The sequence below is a fragment of the Myotis lucifugus genome, unplaced genomic scaffold (genome assembly GCF_000147115.1).
Source record: "Myotis lucifugus unplaced genomic scaffold, Myoluc2.0 scaffold_1, whole genome shotgun sequence".
Lineage (NCBI taxonomy): Eukaryota > Metazoa > Chordata > Mammalia > Chiroptera > Vespertilionidae > Myotis > Myotis lucifugus.
Window position 1 is genome coordinate 29,210,831 of NW_005871049.1, and position 17,257 is coordinate 29,228,087.

The 17,257-nt window shown below is 38.6% G+C and overlaps 1 protein-coding gene across 2 annotated transcripts in view; it reads right to left on the reverse strand.

Annotated features, from left to right (window-relative positions):
- GUCY1A1 (guanylate cyclase 1 soluble subunit alpha 1) overlaps positions 1 to 17,257 on the reverse strand; it is a 47,678-nt gene that overhangs the window by 8,768 nt on the left and 21,653 nt on the right. For both annotated transcript variants that reach the window (XM_006081871.3, XM_014456540.2), the window contains exons 2-6: positions 13,373 to 13,739; positions 10,129 to 10,190; positions 6,807 to 6,865; positions 4,409 to 5,118; positions 2,461 to 2,946 (exon numbers count right to left, since the gene is read on the reverse strand). In XM_006081871.3, the coding sequence (XP_006081933.1) occupies positions 2,461 to 2,946; positions 4,409 to 5,118; positions 6,807 to 6,865; positions 10,129 to 10,190; positions 13,373 to 13,627 (1,572 nt within the window). In that variant the 5' untranslated portion in view covers positions 13,628 to 13,739. The remainder of the gene's footprint in view (positions 1 to 2,460; positions 2,947 to 4,408; positions 5,119 to 6,806; positions 6,866 to 10,128; positions 10,191 to 13,372; positions 13,740 to 17,257) is intronic.

The following is a 17,257-nucleotide window of genomic DNA, read 5'->3' on the forward strand; positions in this document are numbered from 1 at the left end:
CTCTCAAATATACCAAACAGGCTCCTACTTGCTATCCCTTTGCCTGGAATAACCTTTCTGCAGATAACCATTTGGTTTGTCCCTCATTTCCTTCAGCCCCTCCAAAACATCTCCTTATGAGAAAGGTTACCCTCTATGAAACAGCAATCACTTCTCACCCTTAACCTGCTTTATTTTTCTTCCAGAATATTACACGACATGAAATACTATATATTTACTCATCTGTTTATTGTCTTACCCCCGCCCCAGTAGAATGTAAGCTCTCTGAGTTTGTCTATTTTACTAATTCCTATCAGTGCCCAGTATGTTCACCAATGAATGAACCAGGCAGCAATGCCTCCCATAAGCTTTGGCTCAGCAGTGAATATATATGAAGTGCTTAACTGAAAGGCTAACATATCACAAGTGCTCAAAAAAGTGTTACTAATTAGAAGGAGAACCCTCACCCCTACTTGTGCCCATTCTCTGTGCTATTATAGCACCTGGTCCAGACTTGTGTGAAATTGGGCTTAGTAGGTCATATGGAAACCTAGTATTTGCCAGTACCTCCCACCCCTCCACACATACACACACATGTCAACTCTTCTCACAGGGATTTTGCCCACCCATGCTGGAAAATGCTGGATAAGCAGTAGATATTTGCTAAAACAATAGATAAATAAATACTAACACAAAAAGATGACCAAAAGATGAAATGCTGGAAAATGAAGTTAAATAAAGTCCTGGCATGATCAGGTCCCTGAATAAATAAACTTGACTATTCCTTGGAAGCCATGACACTCATAGGTCGGCCTATGATTATACATTCTGTGTATCTGAAATTTATTTAGTCATTAAGACCCTCCTTACTTATTTACAGCTACCTCTATGTATTTTCATGAGAAATCAGAGTGGAGAGAAGGTGGGCATAAGGACAGGAAAGAAGGTGATTGACGAGCTTAGGCTGCAGTTGGGTGAGTCAGGGAACTCTATGGCTACCATCCTGGTAGTAAGGAGGATAGATTCTAAATACTTGACAAAATAACCAATTTTGTCAAGTTTCAACAAGTTGAAGAAGAGGACTACTTCTTCTGACATCAATCTCAGTAGTTTGCCAAGAACAGCAAGCCTTCCTTCTCACAACTCTGCTGAGAGAGGAGACATTCTCAAGATAGAAACTGTCTACAAAAAAATACAGCGGATTCCACAAGAGGCCATCAAGCTTAACCTAACCAAAGCCAATTATTTTATCTGTAATTATCCATGAGCCTATTTTTGTCCCAAGGGATCATAGCTCTGTCTGGAATTTCCTGTTAGAGTTTTTAAAGGAAGTTTTTTTTATTTTCTCATTTTGTTTTTACTTCTAGCATCTAAATTGAAAAAAAAAGCAGGGTCTTGTATATTCCCATAAATAATTTTTGTTTCTCCTTAATCATTTTGTATTGGGTTAAGTTCTGAAATGCCAGATTGTTATGTGGCAAATTAAGAGTTGATTTTAAGCCACGCAAATGAGAGGCATGCTTTGTGCTTAATGATAATGTCTAAAACAAGGCAAAATATGTTATATCAGTAAAAAATATATATATATAATTTTACTTCTAAAGGCAGAACATGAAATCTCTTCATTAGTTCTTTCTTTTGACAACAGTTACATTTTAAAAGTGGCTGATTACATGTTGGGGACAATCACTGTGCGTCCCCAGTGCCTAGAATGATGCTGGTACATCCTGAGCACCCCAAAAATCCTGCTGCCTGATGAATAACAGATATTATTTACCATAATATTTATAACAATCCCGCTCATAAAGCTTACAGGACATATGTAGGTTTATTCATATAAACCCTTTGGGTAGATAATATTTTCTCTTTCACAAATGAAACACATCAGGTAGAGACAAGATTTGAAGACAGGTCTCTCTTATTTAGGTATCTCTGCCCTCGGCTGCTCTACAATAAAGCCGTAAGTAGGTAATTTGAGTTTCTGCTAACTGGCCATAAAAAGTATCATGTTAACTCTGAATTGAATTAATCTATTTAAATAGGAGTTGTATAATCCTCAGGTTTCTTTACTTTTACAGGGACAAAGGATAAACTTTCCCTGTACAAGAGATACTCTGAATTATACCATGCTTAGCAACTCCACTCAGTTCCCACAGTCAAGTGTCATGTTCATTGACTTCTAAACTTCACTTGCTCATGGGTCCTGCACCCCATCCTCCACTCCGTCTATCATTCCCCATTCTATGCTTATTCCTTAAGAAGACAATGTGGCAGGCTTCTCATGGAATCCTCTCCTTTTCTGAGCAAATTCAGAGCTATTTCTGGCTGCCGAACACCCAGGTGATTAATGCACAATGCCTACTCCCAGGATGTGGCTCCCAGGATGGCCTTTCGTTTGCTTTATAACTCAGATCCTAGTTACAGTGCTTTTTCTCAGTGACTTTTGCCTGGAAAATGGGCCCCGTCCTGCTCCACCCCTACCTTGTAGACATCCAGCTCTCCGCACTGCTGGTCAAACCGGGTGTAGAGCGCATTGAGCATGGTGATGACCTGCAGCGGCGAGCACTGGGAGCAGATGGCAGTGAACCCAACAATGTCTGAGAACAGCATGGTGACGTTATTGAACTTCTTGGCTTGCACAACCTGCCCTTGCCACAGCTGCTGCGCCACCTCGGAGGGAAATATAGAGCACAGGAGATCAACTGTCTTCTTCTTCTCCTCCTCCAGGGCTTGGTGGGCTTGCTCCAGCGTGGCCTTCAGTTTTCCCAGCCTCTTCTTCAGGCCATCTTGAGCTCTGGCCTGTTCTCCAATCAAGACCACATCCCTCAGCGCATTGTGAATTGGGATGTCTGAGAGGTAGAGCCCTCGTCCTGTAAAATCTTCTAATCTGTCCACGCAGGGTGACCCCAAGAACAAGATCGCATTGGATTCAATGATGTAGATCATTTGGCCTTTGAGGTCCATAACCTGTGAAGCAAAGGAGAACCAATTGCTGTGACCAATTCAAGTTTCCAACATTTTTGGAGACAAAAGGAGAGGAAGTAGATATAGTGATCATCCCTTTGTATTGTACTTGACTTTTTTTTCTACCTGCTGACCAAGAACAATATATTTTCATATAGTTCCAATTTACTGTGAGTTCTAAAAATGTATGCAGGTATTTGAAAAGTATACTTTACACATAGATCATACTTTTCAATAAGCAGTGCAAACAATGCTTCCTATAAGGCTTCCTCAGTAAGTGGCATGTGACTACTTCCTTTTGATAGGAGCAGCCAGCAGAAACCATTGCGCCAAGGGAGCCTTCAGGGAGGTGAGGCTTCAAGTGATCATCCTGGATCACAAGATTTACTGGGATGAGTGTGGACAAATATGTACATGTGTGTTGCTCACTGCGGCAGAGCCAAAAGCAATCCAAATGTCCTTTTCAGAGCAGATGATTACATGGAGGACAACCTTATAATGAATACTACACAGCTTTTGAAAAGTGAAACAGCCCTATATCTAATGACATGGAAGGATGGCCAAAATAGATTGTTTAGTGAAAAAAGGAAGTTATAAATAGTATTATTTTTGTTTTAAACAAAAATGTATAATCCTCACGTTTCTTTATTTTTACAGGCTCAAAATTTTTCCCTGTATAAGCACACTCTGAATTACAGCATGCTTGATAACTAATGTCATTGAGTTTTTGTTATTGTTGCTACAATGGACATCTTTCATTATTACCAAGTTTTTAAATATTTAGTTATACAATTTTTATGATAAAAAGCAATAAAGCTGTTTTAATTTTGGGGAAACAGTGTGTCTGCTGGGGTTATACATGACTAAAATTGATATGCACCATAAGCCTCTCTATTAGCTTAGCTGTACTATTGACTATGACTTAGCAAACTTTGTAAGCTAAGAGTAAATAATTACCAAAGTTCTCTACCAGGAGGAGACAGAACATTTCTCCCCACATCCTCTAACAATTAATCAAAAGGTATTGATTTTTCCATTTATTGAATATTGAGTAAAAAAATTTACTTAGTTGGCTCCTATAAGAAAAAAACAGTAGTTTTGTTTGTTTGTTATAGAAAAAGACCTCTTATTCCAAATTAAGTCAACTGATGATGATTGCAAGCATATTTTATATAAATATTTTTATAATTCAGTTGTAAAATATTTCATAAAGATGTTAAAGGGTAGATTACATTCAATGAATATTTGTGAAGTAAGGGTCAAGTAGAGAAGAAATACATGCAGAAAGGACCTTATTTTAAATTTATTTCAGCCTTAAAAGTATTTTAGAATTATTTTTAAATATAAATGTTTTAAGAAAACATTTGAAGTGATGCATTTGCATTTGTACCATTTTTTTTTGTTTCTGGTCCTTAAATATGAAATAATTGATTTCATAATCAAAATGCTATTATGTTTCTCTTACCCTTGAAGATTTCTTCACAGAGTTGTCCCATCTCCTCACTCGGACCACAAATTGCAAATTCAACATAGTCATGATTCCGCTAAACGTTTGGTTGACTTTTGGAGTGAGAATATCAAAGTACTCTTCAAAATTAGGCTTTCCTTGAAAGTCTCGCCTGTTCATCAGCCTCCTGATGCCATTGCCAAATTGCAGAATTGTCATGTCTTTGTCAAACATGAAATGGAACGGGAATGTCTTACAGAAGAGAGAAGCAGGAATGACCAGTGAGGACTGGGGTTTGCCCGGGGACAGGGATGGTTTGGTGCTTGTGACATGAACGGAGTACAACAAATAGGGCTGATTAACAAACTCACTGCCATCGTTGTGGAAGCAGGAAGGCATTAATGACACTTCCACTTCGGTTTCGTACAGGATGTGAGCAGCTGCCTTAATGATGCCCGGAAGAATCAGGGACGTGATCTTCTTCGGAAAGAAATAGTAAACGTTTAAGAAATCGTGGTCCTTATCCAGACAGAGAATGGAGGCAGCCTCCCGCCTGCCTTTCTTCTCTGCTTCTTGGCAGTGGCTGCTCTGCTTCAGGAGGGTGCTGAAGCTATTTAGGAAATCTTTGAGGGTTCCTCCCACCACACCCAGGATGTGTTCATCTTCCTCATAACATATTTTAAAAATCTCTTCACCGAGAGATGCTCTGATGCTCTCCACCGGAACTCCTGAAAGCAGATAACACATGTCCTGCCATGTCAAATAGGCCAGTGTGGGAGAACTGTGCTGTTACAACTATGGTAGACATTGTTTTATTTGATGATTTCATTCCTTTTATATCTGGTAGTAAGAATGCCAACCCAAATTAACCATCTATATTCTAATTATCGATATAGATGAGTTACTAAAATTCTGGTAATGCTGACTAGAAATCCCAAATCACTTCTTTAAAAAAGAATGATCACCCGGCCGGCATAGCTCAGTGGCTGAGCCTTGACCTATGAACATGGGTGGCCATGGTTTGATTCCTGGTCAGGGCACATACCCAGGTTGCAGCCTCGATCCCCAGTAGGGGGAGTGCAGGAGGCAGCTGATCAATGATTCTCTTCCATCATTGATTGATGTTTCTGTCTCTCTCCCCCTCTCCCTTCCTCTTTGAAATCAATAAAAAAAATTTTTTTCAAAAAAGAATGATCAACTGAATATAATGTACAACATTTTATCCCCCTAAACTTAGCTAGAAAAGGGCAATAGGAATTGCAGGAGCAGGTCCATTTTGGAAAAAGCTGTCCCACCCTGGTAACAAAAAAACCTGACCATCCTGATGAAAGGTATTGTCCCCCTTGCAGGGCCTCCAGGAGTGTTAGCTTCAGACACAGGAATTAATTTGAAATCACTGGCTATAAAACTAAATGTTGTCATTTTTCTTTAGAGATGATATAAAGTACTTTTTTTTCTGGGTATAATAGCATTCTTGTTAGTGTTACTCTAATAAATATGTGTTTGGAATATATTAGTCACTTCCTACTTCTTCCAGAACTTCCTTTATTCTTTCAACTCTGTGTACCACGTTCCGTTCCACCTGTAACTCAGGAAGAGCAATGGTGCCCTCTTTATGCCACTGTCACGATGTGTGGGGATGGCATTTAGAATAGTCCCTGGCTTCTAAGAAGGATTCATTATAATAAGTCAGCCACAATCACCACCATCATCATTATTATTATTAAAATCTTAATATCTTGTATGTTCAGAAAAATTTAACTTGTTGGTCCATGTACTCAAACTTTGAAAAGGGTAGTAGGACAAAGTTACTCAGCTACTTGTTTTTCTAAACTAATTATTAATATGACAACACTGTTAGCACCTTTCCCCATGATTGCTTCAAACCTTTTTAAAATTCTTTGTTTTACTTTGTGGAGTAGGATTTTTATGCATAAATAAGGAACACGTAGTTAACTTTAAGACCAAAGCATATACTTGTATATGAGTCAGCTTCCCATGCAGCCTTATCTAGTTCTCAGCAAATGAACATTGTACAAAGAGGAAATGAGTCCTGGGGGTGTGAGGGTGGGAGGTTGGAGGTGGAGGGGGTCAATGGGGGGAAAAGGAGGATATATATAATACTTTCAATAATAAAGATAAATTTAAATAAAAGAAGAGGAAATGTTTAAGGTCAAACAAAAATATATATGACAAAGAGTTATTCTTTATGTTAATACAATACATAGATTGAACAATTCACACTGGAATTCACCAGCTAATAAAAATAAATATTTTAAAAGAAAATGTTAGTTCTACAGGTAAATATTTTTTTACTAATAGAAAACATTAGTTTGCAAATAAAACATTAGTTCTATAAGCATAATTAATTCCTAATTACATATACTAGACAATTAACATGAAACAATTTTATTACCTGCTGCAAGCGCTTCATCTGCAATTATTTTTTCAAAGTCTTCTCTTTCCACAGATTTTCTGAAAATATTTTAATATCTTAAATTATAAACTGACTTGTGAATGTTCAAAAGTTCAGATAATAACAGACAGAAATCATGACAAATAATTTCAGTAACTTTTTCTGGAGAGGCAAGTCTTGACTATCAAGTTTACAGAAAAGGAGCAGTTACATGTACAACCCAAAGCAATGTTGAAAACCCCCAGATATATCTGAATACGGAGTACTTCATCATTTTTTATGAAGTACTTGCCTTTTAACTGAACTTCACTTAAGCTAATACTATAGAGGCCTACACTGGCAGGGAACCAGGAGTATGAAATGACCCACAAGAAGAAAAACCTACATACTGATGGATTTCATTTTTAAGTATCACAATATTTTTCTAAAGTGAATATACAGTAGATTCTGTACATTTACTTTATAAACATACAGTAAAGCTTGTATATTTAACTCTCAGACATCTTTACATTAAGTGTTATCCTTGATCTTGTATAAAAATGAGTAACTAATCTATTCTTTATTCAATTACTGCACTGGTTTCTGTAGCATAGAAGTTGATAATGGCACACACATTCTGATTAATGATTTCAACTGGACAACTTGCTGATTCATGTCTACCTAATTTTTTTGTTGATGATTTCTGATAGTGATGACTGATCATGAGCAAATTTGCCAAACTACAGAAGCATATTTAAAGGCACCCAAGTTCTGATTGTGGTTCAGTATGCCATTAGACAAGCCAAGTTTACAAACAGGCATGAATCTAAAATTGTTTAATAGATTTCAAAGAACATGACACATGTAGAGAAGTTTCAAAAGGGAATATTTTTCAAGAAGGAAAATTGCTCAGTCCACTATTTTGTCACATAAGGGTATGTTGTTTATAATTATTTAGAATACTAGGTGGAAATATTTTCTTATTTTAACTGGTTGAAGAACACTAACTGGTATTATCTAGTTCGACTTTAGAGACCCCCAAACACTTTGATATATAGTACTCCTTTATAATACAACATCTGTATACTCTATTGTGTGCTCACCACCCAAAGACTAGTCTTTTATCATCAAACCCCTTGATATATATTGTTTTGTATTAATCAGCCTTTAATTGGCTCCTTTTTTGTCATTTAAGCAACTTCTTTTTTTTTCTAGAGAATGAGAGCAAATCTGCTCAGAGAACTATAATGCTGCCAATCCCCAGCACCCATCATATGAGATATGAGCAAAGTGAGTCCAAACAGCAGATAGTGCAATTCAAAATAAGCCCCCTCTCTTTATCTTCAAAAAGGAGGTAGAAGCTTGAATGTGTGCTACACACACACACATCAGCCAGGAGTTCATACATATGATGATGTGAGCAACAGATCCTAGAGAAATTAACAAAACAAAAGCTGTATGTGCAACCACTCCAGGGAGCTATCAGAATGGTTCTACTAAAACTCATTTACTTAAAAAATAGATGGTGGTGCGTAGGGAGCTCCAGTACTCCATTGAGGGACAGTTTATTATTTAATATATTGGTGTTTTGCTTTTCAAGAAAACATAAGAGAAGAAGCAGTCTGCAAAAGGGAGCCAGGTGTGTTCAGCAGTTGGCAAAATGAGAGCAGCAGAAACAGCAGTTGCCTTGTCAAAAAGATGGTGGTGCTGGTGGGAGACCCAGACACAAAGAGCATACGCAACAATTTTAAAAGGCAAAGCAGAGAGAAGGCATTTGGCATATCAACAGGCACTCTTATTAAAAAAAAAAGGGGGGGGGGCTCATCTTATTTCAACAACTGAATAATCACCACGAGGACAATTTAAAAGTATGATCCGCTCTATAAAAAGTCAGGCAAGTGGTTAAAGATGTTTCAAGATTTGCAAATAAAATATTTATTTTTATTTATTTATTTTATTTTTTTTAGTTTTGAGATCTTTAAAAGAGATACGCTGCTGGGAACACATCCTGAAGGAATGTCTGCCTCTAGCTTAGGAACATTCAGAACACAAAGCACTGAGAATAAATTTTGTGTGAACTGGCTGCCAAGGACTTAGGCAGACAGACACAGTAGCACAGCTAGGATGACTTGTGGCTATCTTATCAGCCTGACTGAGAATCAAGGTCGGGGGCTCTGGAATACTTTGCATATCGCTCCTGTAAACAAAGCTTCTGTCAGACACACGGGTTCACTCTCTCTCTCTGGACCCGTCTGGGACTCCTCTTGGCAGCCTGCTGCCTGCAGTCCGGGACCAGTTAGTCAGCAAGGAAAATTAAGCGCAGATAATCCACAGAACAGATTATTCACTCATGAGTAGCAGGGAGATGAATGAATTTATAAAATATCTCTGACAATGGTATTGGTTTGCAGAACGTCAATGTTCATCTCTGTAAATTTGAGCTCAAGTATTTATTCTATCATTGGCAGATTGAATAATCCTTGGCATTTCAGGGGATCGAAAACAAGGCCAAGTCAAATTACCCACCAGCAGTGACTGCGCCAAGATATAGTTGAAAAATGAACTATAGAAATCAGATTATTTTTTTAAATCACCTTATCTATTAAGCCTCTACAGAAAGCTAGCTTATTATAGATTAAGCCTCTACAGAAAGCTAGCTTAAATAAAATTTCAAAGACACAGTACAAGAAAAAAAAAAGTATAAACAGAACTGATATTTAGCCAGTGCACACCAGAATAACCATACCGGTTATAAAAAATACTGAAAATTTCCCTAAGGATTAATAGCTGCTGTCCCAAGGCCCCCGAATTCCCCACCCCCCATCCTTCTTCCATTTCATTTCCTCCTGATGCAGCACCTAAAGTCTAATTTGGGGGGAGGGAGAAGTGGGGAAGAGCGGGCACAGGAACCCTGCTTCAACCTTTTAGCAGTATTCATCAGCCAAGGACTGTGCACTGAGGGTGGGCATCCATGCCTGACCTGTTAAGTATTTTAGAAATCACCCTTAGTCTGAGAGAAGAGGCCTATGGGAGCTTGTTCAAAGCAGCAGTATATGGCAACAATGTTGAAATCATGGGCTCTGAAAAACCCAGCTTGGAAACTCAGTTCTGCCTTTTCCTAAACCCCTAGAAAATCCTAAACATTTTACATAAACTTGGAGCTTAGGGATGCATAACATTCGAAAATGCACTTATTTTCGGATTAGTAGCAGCTAAAACAGTCCAGTTTTTGGCATAGCATAGTGATTCAAAATATGTGGATACTTTCAGCAAGTGTTGGCTATTAGTAGTGGCCGCAGAGATGGTAATAAGAAGTTCACACAAATAAAACAGCTCAATTTACCTGCTTTCTTTGATTTTGTGTTTTGCCAGTGTCCGCTGAAGTGCAAAGTTCAGCCGCTCAAACTGAAAATCGAAAAGAAAAGTTGTAAACATTCCCTTAAATAATTGACTCGAAGATACATTTTAATCCTTCTCCCTGAAAGTTTCTTGCGAAGAAGCGGCTATGTTATCACTGTAATGATAAGTGTCATGAATTTACACTTTGGAAAGTGAGACTGGTTTTCCATGGGTTTTTCAAACTTGGGAAGAAACCATGAGCTCAGACTAATTTGAGTTTGGATGTGGGTTTGTGGGCCTCAGGCTTTACCAGTGGCGGGTGGTCGTCCTGACAGCCACGGACCAAGGTCAAGGTGAGTGGGAATACAAATAGAAGACTCCAGTTTGGCAAAGTCCGGTCTTCCATGAAGGAATTCTGGGCATCACTCCCTCTGGGTCGGGAAACCCCTTTGGATGTGCTACCAATACGTCAATGTCCGTGTGGCTCAAGCCAAGCCCACCCCTGTTCCTGTCACCAATTCCACATCCAGCCACGCCAGTGACTCCCCGCCCTTAACTCCACATGCATATTTATGTTTCATGTATCATTTACAGCCCCAGGTCTAGAAAACTCTGGCATTATCTGTCTCCCTTTCTTTTATCCCTTAAATCCAATCTGTTGCCAAAATCAGTTGATCACTGATTTGAAACAAATCTTGGATTTCCCCTAATTTGCACCGATTTCCTTTCTTTGAACTAATTATCTTCACCAAACACATGTAATTTTACTCTTTTTTATTGATTTCGTGAATTTTCCTATACTTCAAGATATTGCAGCCTCCATACTTTTTAAATACTTGACTCTCAATCTTTCTTAACAGTTTGCTGTCTCTGGTTAATAAGGGGAAGGAGAGCATTGGTAAACAGAGCTGACAATTTTTTTTTTTTTTTGCAGAGCATGTAAAAATCATATGTATCTACATGGGTATACATAACCGCTGGTTCTTTCTGTAGTTTAACGAGAGGAAAGTGAAGAAATTTCTGGCTCTATTCCAAGTTGGGAAATTCCTTTCTCCTTAAGCACTATTTATATCTCACTTAGAGTTTCCACTGGTTAAGGGAGGCAGTGGAGTTCAGCAAAATAGACCAAGCTTCTGTTTTAATAAAATAAATCATGGAAGGGACTTTCATTATAGAGCTTCGGAAAGATTTGAAATTTATTAGGAAAAAATGCAAGTGCCGAAAAGAAATAAAAAGAAAACTTAAATGTAGAATGTAGAACAGCTTCTCTGACTGGTCCGATAAAGAGAGGGAAGACATGTCTGCCTCAGGATGAAAGAAAGGCTGGAAGGTTCATGGATTTTAATACTTACTCCAGCCATAAAAACAAATTGGAGAGTAAAGTCTGATTATCTAAAATGAGAACTATAGTCTGTCCAATGGTATTTTGAGTCTCTTCCTTTGGATAACAGATAGAATTGTTATCCAAACAGTAAAAGAATTAAATGTCTACTTTAAAAATTTTTTAAATGCTATTTAATTAAAGACATGCAGATGTTTGGGCAGTTGATGGAATAATCTAGATTAGTATTACTCAGTCCAAATGTATGCAGCATTAGACCATTTACTGTTATAAGGCAAATGACCTCAGTTGTCAGAGAGGAGTTCTAGTGAATAATACCTACTGTACCTCTTCTGCCGCTTAGAATTCTTATAGTCTTGCCTTTCCATCTACTACCAAGCAGTATTGTCAAATTTTAATAAATACTTCTATGAGTTCACAAACAACAGAGATTATTCTAAACAAAGACAAAGAATCCAGTAAAATATCATTTATATTGATATTTGGAATGTTTTAGCACGTGGGTGACTTCTACTTTAGGAATTCGAAATCTATCAGACAAAATAATGAAGCCAACATGGCAATGACAAGACTCAGGAGAAGCACGGAAGCTCTCCAGCTTCCCCATCATTCCCATCATCCCCACCTGTTCCCCTCTGGGCACCTCACTCTGTCCTTGGAAACGAGACTACCAACCACTCCCGAGACTGGGATGCCAACCAACCAACTCCCTGACAAGGGCTACTTCCCTCATCCCAGCCAAAGCTGGCTGTCTAGTGACTAGAGTAGGATAAGAATAATTAAATATTTCTATTTCTAAGGTGGTTAACCAAAGTATTTTTGTGATGATATTATATTCAAAATTAGTCCCTTCAACTTTCAGCTAATTCTAATTCAAGCTTCAATTTAAGTATCTTCTTTCTCACTCACTGGAGCCCATATTGTTTGACAGCAGAAATTGCTCTAGCCTTCGAAAGCTGTGTGACTTTGGTCAAGTTACTTAGCTCGCCTAGTCCTTAGGGATGTGCTTCAATGCTTTGGTGTTGAGTCAATTAAAAATTACCAGTGGATTATGATAGCTGGAGTCTAATTCCGATCTCATCGGTTATGTGAGTGTCTATAAAACTGAACACAGATGGAGGGAAGAAGAAATCATGGAGACTTTCAGCTGCTCTTCTCTTTAGCCTGCAGGGGGAGAGGAGCTCCCGACATGCCTCTTCTATTCCTAAAATATTTGACCTAATGAAGTATATGCTCTATTCCCAGTGTTCTGTCACAGGTAGATTAACAGAAGATGCTCCATATCTCAAAATGATATTAGGCTAGGCAGCTCACAGAGCTATTTCAAGAAGTGTCTGAATTAACAACTCTGACACAAAGGACCAGGTCAAGCCTGGCCTGAGCAGAGATTTCAGACTCAGACACAGCAGGAAAAGGGAGATTTCCCCACCTCAACAAATTATCAGGGGACACATCTTACTCTTTGGATTCAGAAGAAGAAAACATGGCAGAAAAGAAGTTATTCTTCAAGGAACTTGATTTTAAAATAACAGTTGACAACTACTGGTCATTTATGGTATGGGAAGAGGTATGGATCACTTCACTCCATGTTCATTAACACTCTCAAACAGAGAGACTGTCATTGTTTCCATTTTACAGATAAGGAAGCTGATGCTAAGGGGCTAAGCAGTTGCTCAAAAGCTTGTCAGAGTCAGGATCCTTTTGAAAACAATTCAAGATGTTAAACATTTTAAGAGGAACACAATTTAAGACGATGATTGCTTTAAAGGAATGCTTTTCTGTGTTTCCAGGAAACATCTATCAGAGACTTGAGAGTGAGAAAGCAAGTGTTTACGTTTTCGTTAGAAAACCATTATTTTAGAATTTTCAAAATATCAGTAACATCCTGAACAGGGCAAGCACTCACCTCGGGGAAAATCAGTTTGCAAATGCTCTCTGCCAAAGTGTGAAGGTAGACGCGGCTCCGACTGGTCTTCCTTTGAGGGAGACTTCCTTGCACATTCTTCTCAGGGGCGTCCTGACAGATGGGCAGGGTGGCTGGGCAGCTCTCTGCGTTTCCCGCCACCTCCTCTGCTGGCTCTTTTGGAGCCTCCCCTGGTGCCAGTAAGGAGAAAGGACACTCCCCTGTGATCTTGAGATCCTTCAGCTTCGTACAGAACATGGTGTCAGTGGCCTCAGCCTGCTGTGGATCTCGTCCTGGTGAGCTGCTCTTCTTATGTGGGACTGACAAATGGAAGCCACGATCAGCTCAAGGACACTGGTGATGGGAATGTCTGCGGGCAGTAGAAAGTTGGAACAGAGAGCGAGTGACTTAGTGCACTTACGAAAACAGAAAAAGACAGGTGTGAACAAGCAAAGACCACAGAGTCATATTGCGTTTTTCAAGTAAAAAAAAAAATCTGGTGGGAATCTAATCTAATAATAGACAAACAGGGTAATTGACCATACCTTCGCTACGCCTCCCATTGGCTAATCAGTGTGATATGCAAATTAACCGCCAACAAAGATGGCGGCTAATTTGCATACTGCAGCCAGTGCGAGCCGCCATCCTGGCCCCCGTGTGCAGCCTAAGCCCCACCCCCAGCCGGGACCCCCGTGTGCAGCCCTGGGCGGGCGGGACCCCCGTCTACAGCCCTGGGCGGAGGGGCTTGGCGGCACGATTGGCCCGAGGAAGCCCTATTCTTGCAGGAATCCTCCTGCAACGGGATTCTAGTGCCAATTATAAAATAGATGGAACATTTGGTAAAGATCTATAATATTAGGGCATTGGAAACTAAAGAGAAAATAAACAAATGGGACTACATCAAAATAAAAAGCTTCTGCACAGCAAAAGAAACCATCAACAAAACAAGAAAGCCCACTGCATGGGAGAACGTATTTGCCAATGTTATCACTGATAAGGGTTTAATCTGCAACATTTATAGGGAACTCATACATCTTAACAAAAGGAAGATAAACAATCCAATCAAAAAATGGGCAAAGGACCTAAATAGAAACTTTTCAAAAGAGGACATTCAGAAAACCAAGAGACATATGAAAACATGCTCAAAGTCACTAATCATCCGAGAGATGCAAATCAAAACAACAATGAGGTACCATTTCACACCTGTCAGAATGGCTATCATCAACAAATCAACAAACGACAAGTGCTGGAGAGGATGTGGAGAAAAAGGAACACTTGTGCACTGCTGGTGGGAATGCAGATTGGTGCAGCCACTATGGAAGACAGTATGGAGTTTCCTCAAAAAACTAAAAATGGAACTCCCATTTGACCCCGTGATCCCACTTCTAGGAATATATCCCAAGAAAACAGAAACACCAATCAGAAAGGATATATGCACCCATATGTTCATAGCAGCACAATTCACCATAGCTAAGATCTGGAAACAGCCTAAGTGCCCATCAGTAGATGAATGGATTAGAAACTGTGGTACATCTACACAAGGGAATAACTATGCTGCTGTAAAAAAGAAGGAATTCTTACCATTGCAACAGCATGGATGGAACTGGAGAGCATTATACTAAGTGAAATAAGCCAGTCAATGAAGGAAAAATACCACATGATCTCACTCATTTATGGATAATAAAGACCATTATAAACTTACGAACAAAAATAGATACAGAGGCAGAGCAACCTCGAACAGACTGTCAAACTACAGAAGGAAGGCCGGGGAGGGTTGGGGGCAGGAGGGGAGGGTAAGAGATCAACTGAAGGACTTGTATGCATGCATATAAGCATAACCAATGGACATAAGACACTGGGGGGAAGGGGAGACCAGGGGATTGTCAAGGGCGGGAAAAAAGGAGACATATGTAATACTTTTTGTAATACTTTAAGCAATAAAACAATTAAAAAAAAGATCTATAATATGTGTGCATTTTGGTATACTAGTAAAATACTTGCTTTTAATATTTTAATATTTTTCAAATGGAACATAATTTTCTCCAAAGTGTCCTCATTAACACAAACTACTGGTGTCCATTTTTATAACCCTTTTAGGCTAGTTTGATTTCACATTGGTGGAACAATATGGTTTTAAGACAGAAGCCAAATCTAAATGTAGTTTTATTAGTGCTCATACTACTACATTCTCACTATGCTATCACTTCTGATAAATCAGAATAGCAAAAACTAATGTCTCTCAAACATACCCAAATATATATACTTGATGCCTAAGTACATTTTTTTCAGATCTAAAACATTGAATATATATTTTCAGAACTGAAACACTGTCTGGTTATAAGTTCAGCTTATAAACAATTCTAATGATCGTGATTAACTGGGTTCATCATTCTTGGAAAATAAAAAACACACAAAAAAGAGTGGAAAAGAACCTACGTTTATTCACCCCGTTCTATATGCCTGGGAACTCTGTACTTACATTTAAGCCTCACGGGAGTCGTTTGATCCTCATAGCAACCATATGGCACAAACATTCTTATTCCCAACGAGCCAGATGCTTGAAAGTTTAGGTCATTTACTTTAGTTTGAAATGCTAGAAAGTGATGGAGCTTGAGTTCAAAGGTAGGTCCATCTCACTCCAGAGCCAATGCATTTTCTACTAACTCAAGCACAAATGATACTGGTTTCTAAATAATAAGGCTTAATTTAGAAACTAGGATTAGTTTATCTTAAAAGTGGCTTAGAAGTTTATATTAAAGAGCCAACAAGAACATAATTCTCCTGTTCATTGGCTGGTGGTATTTGAATTATCCAGGATAGAGCCTTATACTTCCGTCTTTAGAACCGGAGTTCAGTTCTTTTCTTTTCTTTACTATGCGCCTAAATGCTCTTAATATATTCTTAATATGCATAAGCAATAGCTTTTAATTTGTCACAGGTAAGTTATCTAATAAGTTTAGAGCAATGGACAATTCCTTTTCTGAACTGAAACAAATAGGAAGCCTAAATTACCATCTGACAACCTTTGGGCTCTCATGGATATGGAGTAGGTGAAGATTATGGATGCTGACAGGCCAGAAGAAGCTGCCAGTATTCTCTATTATTTAAAGTCATACCCCAAATCTGTGTTTACATGTAATTTATGAATCTTTAAGAAGGTACAAGGAAGACCCTATATATTCAGGAGCAGAAAACATATTCTGCCAGAATAGAATAGGTAGCTATCTCAGCAGGCTACTGAGTGTCTCAAAGGCAATTTGGCAGTAGGTGCAATGGTTACTTGGATTCCGAAAGACCTAAAAACTTAAAGCTCTCAATTGTATTCCTTGGAAGACTCAGTTTCACAAATATTTGTTTCTCGGGCTTTAATGCATATCAGCATAACTCTACTACTATTTACCAATTCCTGACCTCATGTAGGGTTTAGATCTGTGGTCAGCAGGCCTTTCTGTAAAGAGCCAGAAAGTAGGTCTCTATCACTGACCCAGTTCTGTCATTTTTGTATGAAGGCCATAGCTGCTATACAAAGGAATCAATATTGATGTCCTTCGATAAAACTTTATTTGCAAAAACAGGCTGTAGATTTGCTATACAGGCTGTAGTTTTCTGACCCCTGGTTGTGAAAAGCTGAGCAAGTTAACTGAAACATTTTAATCCAAATATAATTTTGACTATAGGACAAGTTACTTCCTCATCTCCCAAAATATAACAGCCTCTGCAGATCCAGTTTTGCACAACGTGAAAGTAACAAAAGACATTATAGTAGATGGTATTAAATAATTATTGATTTATAATAAGCATAACACCATTATTTTGTATTAGTTTTCAGGAAGAAGAGCTGTAGTAACTGAATGCCATGATTTAAGTTATATTTTGATGTAACTACAA